The sequence below is a fragment of the Haemaphysalis longicornis genome, unplaced genomic scaffold (genome assembly GCF_048455015.1).
Source record: "Haemaphysalis longicornis isolate Haplotype H1 unplaced genomic scaffold, Haemaphysalis longicornis Haplotype H1 scaffold_1, whole genome shotgun sequence".
NCBI lineage: Eukaryota > Metazoa > Arthropoda > Arachnida > Ixodida > Ixodidae > Haemaphysalis > Haemaphysalis longicornis.
This window is the reverse complement of record NW_027526203.1, coordinates 303,257,658-303,272,568: the sequence shown is the minus strand read 5'-3', so window position 1 is coordinate 303,272,568 and position 14,911 is coordinate 303,257,658. Positions and strand designations below refer to the sequence as shown.

Genomic DNA, 14,911 nt, shown 5'->3' with positions numbered 1-14,911 from the left:
GACCTAGCAGTTTCCTCCTCTCCACTTCGCCGATGATGATAGTTTTCTGTTAACAATCCGCACGGACAGAGCTCAAGCTTAAACAGCTCCGCCGGTAAAACATGGCGCATACTTAGGCACCTACTCGACCCCTCTACATCCAAAACAGAATCCCAAGCATGCCTTAACCTATTGGCCCATAATATCACCGGAGACGACCATACGTGGCCGCAAATTCCTACCGACACTTACATCTCGCTGCCGGAACCACAAGTCGCATTCTTAGCATACGTACTTTGGCCCACTAAACCCACAATATGACACTCCATTCACAGTCGCCGAGCTGCAATCTGTCCTGCATATTCTTACCCGAATAACAAAACCTGTACTAGACGGCATAACATGCACCACCCTCAGAAATCGGGAACCTCACCCCCACCAACTACTCCTTGGCTACTACAACCACTGCTGGCAAACCGGGCACCTACCAACAGGACTCAAACATGCCACCATAACGCTCATCCCCAAACCTCACAAGCTTCTCACAGCCCACAACGTACGTCCCATTCTACTCACTTCGTGCATCCGTAAACTCCTCGAACAAATGATCCTATCCCGCCTCAATCTCCGCTTAGATCAACAGTATCTTCTCGGCGTTAGAACGGTGGTTTGGGCTAGTTGGGGCATACTGGAATTCAAAACAGCGCAAAAAGACGGGACAAGAAAACAGCGCCTTGTGTCGTCGTTTCCTTGTCCCGTCTTTTTGCGCTGCTTTGAATTCCAGTATGTTCTCCCCGCCCACATGTTCGGATTTCACTCACATCTCGCAACCAACGACATACACCCCCAAATTTATTATCAACTGCTTAAAACACCCGCGGGACGAGACACGTCGGCATTCCTAAGCATCACAGATCTAACGAAAGCTTTTAACCCAAATCTCGCACTCAGCTATACTCTCACCATTAAATATCTTGAAATTAGGCACAAAACTCATCAATTTCATTCAATCCTTCTTGTCTGAACGGACGAAGGTTCAATCTTATTTCCCAGACTATTTAACATAGCTCTTATTCCCCTTGCTCTGGCACTGGCCAACATCCCTTCACTCCAAAGTAGACCATACGCTGACGATATAACACTCCGGGTAACTCGCAGCAGTGATGCCCATGTTAAATCCACCTTTAAAATCGCCGCGGACACCATCCACAACTTCGCCCAGTGGGCAGGCCTATCTTGCGTCCCTGAAAAGTCCCACATGCTTCTCCTAACACCACGACGCCGGCCTACCGCGTGGCCTCCTCCCATAAAAATCCATATCAATGCCCAGCCAATGACACCAACGCAAACCCTCACCATACTCGGACTTACCCTAGAATAATATCGCGGCAACGCTTACACGATACAAACACTCAGTCGACACGCGGCACAAATAACCGGAGGACTTATGCGCCGGACTCGAACCCCCCCCCCCCCCCCGAAAAATACAGATTACAACTCGTTACAGCTCTAATCCCCTCGCGCCTCACATACTACCCAGCTTACCTATCGCCCACAAATGCGGAACTCCGCAAATAGGAAGCTTTACAGCACGGGGTATATAGAGCAGTACTTCTCTTTCCACCCAACACTCCCACGATCCGCCTCCTCTCACGATCCCAGAGCTGTTCGAAGCCAAACGCCTTAGCCAAATCACTCGTCTACTCTCAACCCCCCCCCCAGGTACGATCCTCCTGCACCAACTCAACCTCACTGCTCCAGGCGCGCCACCCAAATTCACCCCTTCCCCGTCCCATGCATCCTACCCACCACGCGACCCGATAAAGGGCCCGCGCCCCCCTCTCCCGACACCAGTTACATGGACGCCACAGAATATATACACAACCAGCTTTCGCTGCCAACCAGCTTTCTCTGCCGCTATTATTACAGCCACCATCCGTACAGCCCACCCTCACGACGAGGCCGAGGAAGTGGCAATAGGGCGGGCCATAACACACATACCTTCCTTATCTCACGTACTCTCCGGTTCTAATACGGTCGTACAAAATTTCCTGCGGGGAGCTGCGCGCCAAATTATCCCATCCCGCCCTCCTCCCACCCAAACAATCATCTTGCACTGGACCCCCATCCACGTGGGTTCTGGAGTGTGAAAACGGCTCATCTGGCTTCTTGAGGACTCATTTACCCAGCCCCAGACGTAGACGTCAGCACACCGCACGAAATTCTCGCGAACCCCTGCTTACATATAGCAACATTACCACGCACTATCTCCTACAGCGGCTAGAACTACAACCCCCTCACTGCTCTCTCCCTCCATCCCTAGCCAGATTATGGCGACAATTACAAATCCATTCCTTCATCACAAGACACGTGCTTCACCACATCTATCCCACACTATATCCACACCCAAACTGCCCGGCGTGTGGCGTCGAGATACCACGCCACACGTCATTCGGGAATACCCGTTTTTACCCGTGCTCCGTTTACCTATCTCTCCCACTACCTGGCTGGAGGTGAGGGGGAGCTCCACACCAGAACTACAGCTCCCGACCACCATTAGGGCTCAAGATTACCCGGCGCGCCTACCCCCCCCCCCCCCCCCCCGCCCCCTAAGGGACACTCACTAGGAGTGGGTCTCACCAGCAATAAATTCTCTCTCTCTCCCTCTCTTTCTCTCTTGCGCGCATTTGTGAGAGGCAGGTAAAATCCCCGCTTAGTGAGGAGGGGATCGTGATTTTGATTGTGAGGACGATATAAATTGCGCAACTCTGCAGCAGCCTCGTGTTTTGAGGCATTTGCGGAAAAATAAACCACGCAATCGTTGTGAATGTGTGGCTAACTAGCACGAACGAGATACATCAGCATAGGGGAAAGTGTGTGAGGCCTCAAATATATTAATGTAAACAGAATTCTCTAGGCGCTTAATGGGGGCAGAATTTCCAGCGATAACATAGTGTCAAGGCAGAGCTTTAGCTCGAAGTAAGCTCGTCTGCTCAAGAAGGAATGCGCTGCTCCACAAACGCGAATTCCTGAGTAATTAGTTATTCGATTCGAAGGAAATTTGTTAAATGAAAAAGAAACTGAATTCACTCAGTCATAGGAAAGGAATGCCGACTTTGCGGCCCCGTTTTTTTGTTGTTGTTGTGACGTTGACATTGCTTACTGTGAAAGCTTGGGCGCTAAATTTAAAGCTACATGAGCGGTATGGATCAAAATACCTTCATGTTACTGATACTTTTATCTTGTACCTTTTAAAGTGCCCCAAGCAAACGACACTTCGAATACTTCGGGTTTTGTAAGAAAACACACACAAAAAATAAAAGAAAATCTCCAACTGCATGCTTTCATTTTAATTTCTATTTCATTCCATATTTCTTTCTAACCCAGAATTACACCGCTGAAGCTACACCTAGGATTTTTGAGCCGAGGCGTTGAGGAGAAGTACCGGCTGATTTAAATTATCTAAGGTTCTTTAACCTGCGCTGAAATATTGCGCGCCAGTGGTATTTAGTATTTGAACTTCGTCACATATACACCACCCACTACCTCAAACACAGTATAAGTTTATATCCCGTCTATGCTTTGCACTGCAACATTTCAAAATCCTTCTAAGTCGCACAAAAACCTTCAGCTTCACGTAATTCCACAAGCAACACAAATAAAACAATTTTATCCAGTTTAAACTCTGCAATACGGGAATGGTAAAGGAGCGTTAGGGGCATTGCCGTTAACAAGCTCGGTCGTTCAAAAATTATGAATTCGAAGTTTTAAAAAAATTGTGATTTAAAAGTGCACAATGTTCAGTGCAGCTCAACGGGTTTTCTTTTTACCAATCTATTTCCCTTGCTTAGCCATTAGCCAGAATTTCTTTTGTGTGCTGCAAGTTATTGGCCATGGTGGGAAAGCATTCAACCTGAACGCCAGTGACTGCAGGATAAATGTTGAAAACTTCGAAAGTAGTTGGGACATACAACAAAAAATCCCAACGCCTTCGTAGTCGGTTAAATACACACGGAAACGTGATCCGGTCCTGCAGAAATAGGCGCCCATGAGGGCAAGCTAATGGTACCCCATGGGGTATGAAAAACTGCTGAAAAATGCGCCGTGTCCACGAAGGAGCAACAATGAAGCATGCTTCCGGGAATATGAAGCCTCCATATGAGATGTCCAAACTGTGTTTTGAAAAATGGCATGCTTGGCATCTTGGATGTCGTAAAGAACCGTGCAAGCGAGTCGATAAAACGGCAGCCTTGAATCATATGGCCAATACACACGAGACCATAGGGAGCACCCGCAGCGACAAACAGCAGTTCACAGTGTTGTCCCAGCCTACCACACCCTCCCCTTTCTCTGTACATAGAAAGAAAAACAGAAAATGGAACCAAGAAAATGTCCATCCGTTGAGTAAAAGAGAAGAATGAACAAGCGGCCTAAATCGAGCTTTGGATCGGGACCATTCCCCCAGAAACACTGTTGTGATTGCCGCGTATCACTCGGGACTCGCGAGCGTTTGCTCCCCCCCCCCCCTTCCCCCCGTCTCCCCTTCATCGATTTGTATTCTTCCCGATAACACTAGTACTGGGCCGAAACAACGATCAGACGGTGTGCAACAGCAGCTCAGCTCCCTGAGGACGTCGTTCAAAAGCCGGGACAAGGGATGAAGAACGCAAAGAAAAAAATTGGGCGCAAGGCAGAGTGGAGGCGGAGAGAAAATCGACGAACTGCTGAGGCAGGCGGAAGAGACAAGCGCAGAGTCCTTTCACCATTCAAGGCCGTCTGTGGGGGGCCGGAAAGAGGCCAGAATGGGCCGGGAAAACGGCCCATCTCACGTTTATAGCCGCACGACGTCCTCTTCGAGGCGCGCCACGTGCGCCGTGAAACGCTGGCAATTGGAGGCTATAGCGGGAGGGCAATCGGGTAGCGGAGTGCAGCCTGGTGGCCGAGTCGCTGCTCTCCACCACCGACGGAACAAGGCGGCGTGCGACGAACTTTGGGTCTGCCCGGGTCTATCGATCTCAGCGGCGGCATACTTCCCTGGGCTGCTCGCGTGGACGCATAAGCCATAAATGGCCGACGCGCCCTCGCTGGCCGCCATCGGAGATGCACAAGGAACGCTGCGTAGGGCGACAGATGTATGCGAAGGAACAAAGCGTACCCAAGTGGCCCCGAAAAATGGGCGTGCGGCGCGAGCGGAGAAAAAGCGCGGCTGGTGATGGAGCGGAGGAGACCGAGCCGCGATCGATGCGACTGAAACCGCTTGGTCTCCGTTCCATGAATGGGCAGGCAGCCGTACAGGAAGTTCGGTTATGGGTGTCCCCGGCCTCTCGCGCACTTTGAGCTTCCTTAGCGCAAAAGCCGTTCGGGGGCCTCCAGGCGAACGCGGTAAACAAGTGCCCATGAACAACTTGTTTACTGCGGCCACCGGGCTGGCCGCGCAGTTTTGGGCGGGACACGTCGACGTCGAAAAATTGCGACGGTATTCTTTCGTGGCGACCGCGTCCTTCGTGTCCAATTTCTTGTGCCGCCCGTGATGCCACGAAGCGTGCAATTTTTCAAAGTGTGTGTTCCACGCTGTATCTACAGTGACTCACAATCAGGCTGTATACGAATGGGGCGCATCTCCTTGTTCCCACCATGTTTTATTTTTTAAGTTTGGGTCTTATATTGGAAGCGTCGCATTCCAAGAATAATTGCGCTAAAAGTAGGTCTTTTTATATGGTTAATGTCAGCAGCGGAGATGTTTATGTGGCTCCTTCAGCGTTTTAATGTTTGTGTTGTTTGATCCGTGCTCGAATCACATTCCACCGACGTGAAAATTTTGAAGCACGTACTGGTAGCAATGGCCAGATTTCGCCGTGTAGGAAGGAACCGCAGCTGACCTCCCCCCCCCCACCACAAAAAAAAAAGCAACTCGCGCGCCATGCTTGGCAGACCCAATTACCTTTCGCTGTGCCGAATTTCATTTTTTGGGAAGTGTATCCGTTAGAAGCGTGGAACTTGTGACGAGCTTTCGGGATAGTCAAGCGATTATTGATTAATTTTTGAGGCTGCTGCGCACATATATAGGAAACTTCGCTAATCAATTGTGCATGCCGCAACTTGACTTACAGAGTCAACGCAAAAGAAAAAGCCCCGAGACGGACTTCTTTTAAGATGGCCGAGTCTTTATTGGAAAGTTTCACGCAGCCCTACTCTACTGTAATCATTCTCATCATCATCATCATCAGCTGGTCGATGTCCACTGAAAAACGACGGCCTCTCCATAGACTTCCAACTGCTCTCGCCCTGCGTCACCCGGACGTGCACCCCGTTCATCTCAACACTTACATTTACTCCCTCCAAACACTTCCCTTCTCGACCCTATTTCTATTCCTGGTCTTTGGTATCCGTCCATCTACTCAGGTAATCCACCTGGTGTCAGTCTTACCCGCCGTGGTGGCTCATTGGCTGAGAAGTTGTGCTGCGACCTCAGAGGCAGCAGGATTGACGCCATCCGCGGGGGCCATTTTGACGATGAAGGCGAAAAATGAAAACGTCCGTGGGTTGAGATGTAGACGCACGTTAGAAATCCCCAGGTGGTCGAAATTGAACCTAAACCCTCCACTACGGCACGCCTCAAAGACCACGTGTAGCTTCGGCGCGTAAAACCCCAAAATTTCATGTTTGATTTTGTTATTGTTGTTTTGGTCGGTCTTGCGTTCCGGTTCTGATACAGCTGCACGTTTTAATGCGAGAGCATTAAACGGCCCCGTGAGCAAAAAAAAAATCCGGCTTAGGCATCTGTAGCATCGAAATCGGTGTTGAAATAGGCAACGTTGCGAAGGAACTAACACTGCAGTACTCGAGCTGAAATAAAAATTAGAAACATTCTCGAGTGGAAGGTTTCCCAAGGCTTCCATAATGGGAGTCGACCACGGATTCCCGACACCACGCGCCCACCGACACTACTATCGTGATACATACCAATTTAGACCACCGGAAGATTTTTGACTTCCGCCCGAGAGAGGGAAAACACTGGGGGGTTTGTTTCTTTGCTTTTTACCTCCATTACAAACACAGCCGCGTTGGAATTGAACATGCGACCTTGTAATGAGCGGCCAAACATCCTAGGCAATGGGCCACGGTGGCGGTATTTTTTTTTTTTACTCGAAGTTTATGTAGCTGAGGTTCCATGTATTTTTCATGACGGCGAAAGAAAACTCCCGAGGCACACACTGCCTATGAAGCGCGATGTTTTCTATAGCTCGAGCCTTTGGAAAATGAACATCCCAGTGTGTGGGCTCTTAGCGTGCGGTCAGCACTAAAGTTGCACTCGGCCCAAGAGATGATTTGCCCCTGCAGCTTCTACGTCTCTTCACTCCTGTATGCACCTTGAGTGGATTAGGTAATAGGCACCTTTGCAGCACAGGCGTGCCCCCGCATTACGGCGACTAATGTGTATAAGAAAAATGTTGCTTGTCCTTGTGTATGTGCTCACGTGCGGGCCTCTCCCACGTCCCGCAGACAGAAACATGGGGAGAAATGAAGAAAATTCGGCCTCCTGCACAATTGAGATACGAAGAATATAAGAAAACAGCGGAGCAGGTGGTTTTCACTAGCTTTAACTTCGCTTTTCGTAGGTTCGCCCCTTTCTTAAAACAACGATGGCTAAAAGCGAAGCTTTCTCCATGCAAACTGAGCTAAATCAAAGTCCAAAATCCACCCCCCTAAAGTACAAAATTCAAACTGCCGAAGTCCGAAGCCACCACCCGCGCTACGACACCCAAAGGAAATGCTGTGCTCCCCGAAAGCGATAAAAGCGCAATCATTGTTTTAAGCGTAATTCAAGTCCACAAAAGTTAAATGCCTAACTAAAGGTTCGGCAGAGTTGTTGTTATGCCGATCTGAACGGTTTTCGTGGCGGGGGATGTCAAGCCAGGCCGAAAAAGAAAATACGAAAGTAAGGGTCGTGTACGACCGTTGACCACACGTATAATATGACAAGGCCAAGTCGGAGTTACGGCTGGCCGATTTATGCATTCTATGTGTTTTGTACCACGCTTAGTCGGTGGTACCTTTTGTTGTCCATACCATGGGCTGTTATACATTGAAGACCGGCAATAAAAAAATATAATAAAATCAGTCGCCATCCCGCCCTGCGAAAGTGGATGTCCAGCAAAGCAATTGTAAGAGAGAGAGAGAGAGAGAGAGAGAGAAAACAACTTTATTTAGCCACACAAAATTGCGGCGACTACGTGCGGGATGGGGTGGTTCCCTCTTCACGGGACCCATATGCTTCCGCGGCTGCCTGGCCCCTGGAGATCAGGACGAGCTGGTCTTCCAAGTGGGGGCTGATTAGCAAGGTCTCCCAACCACTGATTGATTAGTTATGAGGTTTAACGCGCTGACGCTTTACAGGCGATGAGGCGCGCCGTAGTGGACGGGTCCGGATTAATTTTGGCCACCAGGCAATCTTTAACGTGCGTCGAAACATCGTACACATGGCCGTTTTTGCTTTTCGCCTCCATCAGAAAAACGGCCGCCACGGCCGGGAATCGAACCTGCGTCTTCGCGCTCAGAAGCACACCGCCTTAGCCACTGAGCCACCGCGGCGGGTTCGTGTAGCAAACTACTACAAATGGTGATGGAGGTGGGTATGAAGTGTAGGACAGTTACAAGTTGGGCGAGTTGGTATGTTTCTCGTGGTCTCGGCGGGCTTGTCGCTTGCGCTCTGCTAGTGTCACTAGATAAGGGTACAGAGTACCGGCACTCTTTTCTTCTATTGTTCCATGCCGCCGCTGATCATTGGTAAGTTCGCATTACGTGACATTTGTTTGCGCTTGGACGTTTCATGGACGCCACCATTTTGTTGTTTATGCGTTGTAGTCGGTCAACTCTGGTAGGCTTAGCTTGTCCTCCCTCCTCTGTGGCTGCGCGCGACTTGCGTCGTTCCGAATTCTAATCAAAGATAACGTGTGTAACAACGTTTCAGCAGCAGCTGTGTGTCCAATAGGCCGTGTTTCTGCACCTTTGGTAGTGTTGTTAACAAATGACCCGGTCGAAGTTAACGGTGAGCCCGTAGATCAAGAAATATCGCAACACTGATAAACGCCAAAATGGCCGCCGTTGCTGACTTGCATGCCTCAGTGGCGGTACTTTAATATTTTATCTATTGACGCTACGCTCTGCTGCTCTGGCGGCAAATGCTGCGTCCTGCTTAGCCTGACGCATGCGCTCGGCGTCTTGGGCAAAAACTGCTCTATTTAGTGACACTAGTCCTGCCTAGCCCTCAAAAATAATCTGCAAACATAATAATCTGCAAACACATGGGGGGGGGGGTCCCATTGTTCACAGGGGCTTATCATCCATAATGCGGTTTCTATGCTTGTTTTGTGGTTTCCTTAAACGAATTCTGAGCTCTATGCCGTATGCTTTATTAGCTTGACGCATGCGCTCGACGCCTTTGCCCTTGGCGTCTTGGCGTTTTCGCCCACGGAGATGAAACGATGGGGGATGGGGCGCAGAGGTATACAACTTTGCTGCAACGGGAGTGACCCAGGTTCGATTCCGACCACGCTTAAGCGTTTTATCCCCCTGACTTTTCTCTTATCTTTTATGCGGCACCGGTCTTTGATGCTTTTCTGTTGTGCTTTATTTGGGGGGTAGCTCACCACTTTTTTCGTTCTTTTAACATTTCTTTCCAGCCTCCCAAACCCAGATGTGGATTTGCCCTTCCGTCACCTAATGAGACGGCCTGAGAAGGCCAGATGGAATGCCTTTGCACGCTATGGGCGCCTAAATTTTTTGTTTGGTTTCTTTATTTTTTCTCGCTTCGAAATGAACCCATTTGGCCGTAATAATTGTGTAAACTCATATCTGGCCTTTTTTTTTGCGTGCCAACACAACTTTTTTTCTTTCCATTTGGCTGTGCATGTTATTGTTCTCCGCCCCTGCTGACCCCGTACCCCTCGGGCCTTTGGGGAAGCCCACTGGTTAGGTTACTGGTTTCACGGCGTTAAGGTCCCGGGTTCGATTACCGGGACCTCCCTAACCACATTGTTTTCTTGAGGCGCCCACTACCAACATCTTGCCTCCTCGCCGCTTTACCTCACACTCCTTGGCCTAGCATTTTCCCCCTCGCCACTTCGCCGTTGATGATAGTTTTTTGTTAACGAACCGCACAGGCAGAGCTCAAGCTTGAACAGTTCCGCTGTTTATAGATCAAAAGGAATTAGTCGCTGAAAGGCTTACAAGGACTATAGGAAGTCATCTATCCCTTACCGACGGCGTGAATAACAATGAAGTTCTTTTTCTTTTTATTAGACATTTGTTTCATCGCCCAAGGTAAGTGTGGCATCATATTGGCGGTGAGATGTTTGAGTGGCGCCCCCTGGCTCTGACGTCGGCTTAGGGACTCGCTCCGCTGTCGTCTGCAACATTCGCGCCGCTGCTACACCCGCACCGCGATCGTCCGCTTGTGACTGGCAGCAGTGCCTGTGCTAGATATCGCCCGCTTTGATGCTTGGGTGCTATAAAAAGCGTATTGTCAGCCAGCTTCTGACAGCTCTGAATAATTTCAAACTTTATCCCGCGCAAGTTTACAACACACGAGGAGAGAGAGAACGACTTTCTTAGAGCATCGCTCAGGCGATCGTGTGTACCTCGTCCGGTCGTAGCGTATTTCCGAGTTTCAGTGTTCAGAGCTCCTCGATAAGTATTCAAAATGCGTAGGCTTCCCTGAAGTATTTCTGAGATTCTCTTATGAAGACTCAACAGTCTAATGATACGCACCAAGCAGCGGGTCGCACAGCAGAAAATAAAACGGGTGTCTTCTATTTCTTTCGTTGTTTTTGACCTGTATTATACGAATGTTTCTTTCTCTGCCCAACGCATTAATTTTGCTGCACGATCCCAAACGTCCTAGGAGGTTTGGGGATGTTTGCGAGGCTCACAAAGTTCGTGTGGATATTTTCTTCGGGCTATAAGGCATACAGTACCTTCTTCAGAAAGGGGTTTCCTTATGTCTGCGTACAAAAGTACATACCCACAGCATGCGTTGTTTATTCACATGCAAATGCAATAAGAAGGTTTGTGCTACATACGCCACCGCGAGCCAGCGGAGATAACGTTGTCCACAGTACTCGAAGGTGGCTTTTGTGCCCCGAATTTCTATCGTAACCATTGTTATCGTAACGAACTCAATCTCAACCCCAACAGTTTGTGACATGATTACGGTGCTGAAGGTTTGGTATACTTGCTAACGAACGCAATAAATAGTATACATGCCGGTTTTCAGTATAACACAATTCGAAACCTATGAATATGTTCGAACAGCTCTTCATTGTTTTCCAACCCCTTCAGTCGCAAAGAACAAATCCTGGCCTACTCGGGATGACGTTCGATGAATTGAAGGAAATTACTGTTACTCTCTCGTCTTGGACTGAGGAGCCTGCCCACTAACCAGCGCGATTTTACTGTTAAAGTTTGTCCTCCTCCTCGTCTGCCTCCTCTTGAGTGCAGTTTTACTATGACGCGTATATGAATATTGGGATGATATGGCTGTGGCAAATGTACCAAAATATCCCTCCAAATCTGAACAAACATAGTCTTACTGTATGTTTGCCATATAGGTAACTCGTTTTGCTCAATAAGCCTCCATACTGGTTAGAAACCTGGTATAAAACCAGCACGTGCCTATACACACAGTGGGTTATTTTTATTTTATTGCCTAACCGTTGGCGGGCGATTGCCTAACCGTTGGCATAAATACTATGTCACAGGTATAGATTAACTCCCGTTTCGCGAAGAAACGCAAGGAGGGAGCGATGATGGGGTCCCCAAATCCACCATGAAGGTCAGGTGGTCTGCCAGGGTGGAGGCCTGTGCCTCGGAGGTGTCTTCTTCTCGCCGCTTCCAATGTAGGGCAAGTCCACAGCAAATGTTCAGTGTCCGCATCTTCGGCAGGAGCCGTGCAAAAGGGGCAGTTATGTGCGAACGGGGCATGATAACGTGTTGGCCACTCCCGGGTAACAGCGGGAGAGAGGGCTACACCAACACGAAGTCTTCGCTGCAAGACCTCCTCCCAGCGAGCGAGTCTGCTAGGGTGGTCCGTTCCACACGGTGGAATTAGAGCTCGTGTGGCGCGACGAAGATCTCCTTTCCTTTGGAGAAACTGCTCTGGGGTGTCTAGTGTCAGTAAAGGCAATGGTCGTGGAACAAATGCAGTGTGGCAGGCACCATCCGCCGCAATGTGAGCGGCGAAAGTATTTCGCCGGACCCACGAGGGCCGCTGAGGGCAGGGGTATGTCATGAATGTCCCTCGTCATAGCTGAGTTGTTATTTACTCGACGTATGTACATTTGGAAACCAACCTACATTATTTGTGCCCCGTAGTGCATGTCGGCACACTTTCATGCCGTGATAACGTAAAAGGACGTGATACAATAGTTTAGAGCGTTAGGCAAGGTTTCCAAATCTGTTTTACCTTACATACGATTAGCTGGAATTGTAATGCCTTTTGCCAAAGCCGACAGCCCCGATAGCCTGGAATTTGTTTTGGTCTTCCATTTTCGCTGTTATCGGTTGTTAGACTCCGGCCGTTACCTTTGTTCGAAAGATTGCTGAATACAGAAGCTAACGCCTATAGCTCCGACCCTTCGCGCTCCACACAGGACCGGCTTCGCATGAATGGGGCGGCGCCGGCAATGGTTCTTCCGGAGCGGTATCAAAAACTGTACTTCAAATCACGCCTTGAGCTAGTGTATTCGATATTAAGTCTTTTATTACGAGAAAAATTTGGGCATACGCGAGATCTGGTGCGGACAAGCGCCAAAAGTCAACCGCGCGCAAAGAAACAGCAGAGAGAGCGAGCCCGAGTGAAGCAGACGACAAATGCGAGAATCCCTAAGCCGACGTCACAGAGGCGCGCTTCGCACCGCCGCCCGAGGTCGCGCTCACCGCCAATAGTGAAAACAAAGGCAAGGGAAGGCACGCGAAGTACCAAATTCAGGTATAACCTTTTGCGCGCATTGAAGCGGTCACCGTCTCGGAATGAACTCAGCTGGTGAATTTACAGCGGAAACGATGGTGTCGGGCTGGTTCGAACAGCCTAGCAGACTACGGTCGCACTGACGGGATCCCTCTGTGCATGCGACTACTGTCGTTTGTTTAGCCGCTTTACACCGTGATAACGCGGTAACACACCCGCCGGTCTGCGCTCACGCAATATAACTTAAAAAGGTTGCCAGCTGGGCGTGCCGAAAAAAACACTAAAGACCAAGCAGTGCATGAAAACAGCGTGTCTTTGTTCGTGTTTCGAGGAGCAAATGCGATCAAATATGCACCTATTTTTCTGGCTTCCCAATGTTGTAACACTCATGAGTCGCAAAGCGCGAAGCACCCTAGCTTAAAAGCGTTTCGCTCGAGGTATTCAAGGATCACACGCATGCAACGACACGTACTCGTTGCTGCTATGTCTCTCAAAACTTATTTTTCGGCGTCATCGACACTAGCGTGGGGGCGCTGGTCTTGATTTGATGATCAGGTTTAACCAGCCGCCGACAAGTCGCACCGTAGTGGAGGGCTCCGGATTATTTTGGACCATTTGGGGATCTTTAACGTGCGCCGAAAACTCGAACACAGGGGCATTTTCGGTTTTCTCCTTCATCAGAAAAGCGGCCGCGCGGCTGGGAATCAAACCCGCGTCCTTGAGCTCAGCAGCACAACGCCATAGCCACAGAGCCATCGGAACGGGTATGGCGCTCGTCTTAGCCTTGCTACCTTATTTTTTTTAGTGTCAGCGTATTTATTGGCAACGCTGCCAAGCGCACCCCTTCGTCACTAAATGTCTTCCTGCTCCTACTTTATTGCAAACAAGAAGTTAGATAAGCTTCCCTTTTCTTCGTTTCTGGTATTTTTTATAGAATTTTGTGGGTAACTTTTTCGGCCGTTAGGAACAGGTTTGTGAGAGAGAGAAAGGAACTCCCCATCATTACCCTTCTCTGTCAAAATTACCTCTCAGAAACCTAGTACAACCATTGCATAAAGTGATACTTCGCATAGAGCAAGGAGTCGACTTTGCCATGAACACTCTTAAAATACCTTTCAAAACTCTGAATATTTTGTGTGTAATTTGTTGTCAAAATTTATTCCCCTACATTTCAGTAGGATACTTTCCATGGCTCTGGAGCCTAGTGGTGGGGCGTAGTTAACTTTAGACTGCGCACAAAGCAAGCTTTCACCCCCAATATTCGCTATGCGAACATACTTCGCATTCCGGTGAATAACTACAGAATAATCCCTAGTGAAAGTACTCCGATAAGCTGAGAAGCTGCACCTGCTTACAAACCCCCCCCCCCACCCCCCCCCCCCCCTTTCCGGGCTGCGGCGGCCGCTTTTCTGATGGAGGTGAAAAGAAAAAACGCCCGTGTGTACGAGATTTCTGGGCACGTTAAAGATCCCCAGGTGGTCAAAATTAATCCTGAGCCCTCCACTACGGTGCGCCTCATCGCCTTCGTTGCGTCGGTGCGTTAAATCCTACAATCACTCAAAGCAAAACCGCCAACTGCCCAAGGTCACTGCGCTAGTCTATGGGCATTCCCATCCATCATCTAGGAACAGGTTAGAGTTTCTGTTTTCTGGCCCCTCCGCTCCCCCACCCCCGCCAACCTCCCCGTTTTTATTGACTGAGTTTGAATGACGTAACGAACTTTGACGATATGCTTCCCAATTGCTGCAGAAGTTCTTTTTTCGTGGTGAGTCCTGCTGGACAAATATTGGCCTTTTATTAACTTTACATTGCATGTTTCTTGCAGGAATCGGCACACATATTGTAAAGGACTCTGATCATGTGATCATGTGGTACAAGCACGTCGTGTACTAAACGGATAATAAAGCACACTAATGGCGGAAAGGAGAGAGCCTTGTTCCCATCATTTTACCTGCTGTCTTGTCA

The 14,911-nt window shown here is 49.2% G+C and overlaps 1 protein-coding gene across 2 annotated transcripts in view; it reads left to right on the top strand.

Moving 5' to 3' along the window:
* LOC144149619 (uncharacterized protein CG3556) overlaps window positions 1-14,869 on the top strand; it is a 134,016-nt gene extending 119,147 nt beyond the window's left edge. For both annotated transcript variants that reach the window (XM_077681274.1, XM_077681266.1), the window contains one exon: window positions 14,772-14,869. Coding sequence is in view for 1 of the 2 variants with exons in the window: in XM_077681266.1 (XP_077537392.1) it covers window positions 14,772-14,839 (68 nt within the window). In the remaining variant the exon portion in view is untranslated. The remainder of the gene's footprint in view (window positions 1-14,771) is intronic.
* The last annotated feature ends 42 nt before the right edge of the window (window positions 14,870-14,911 follow it).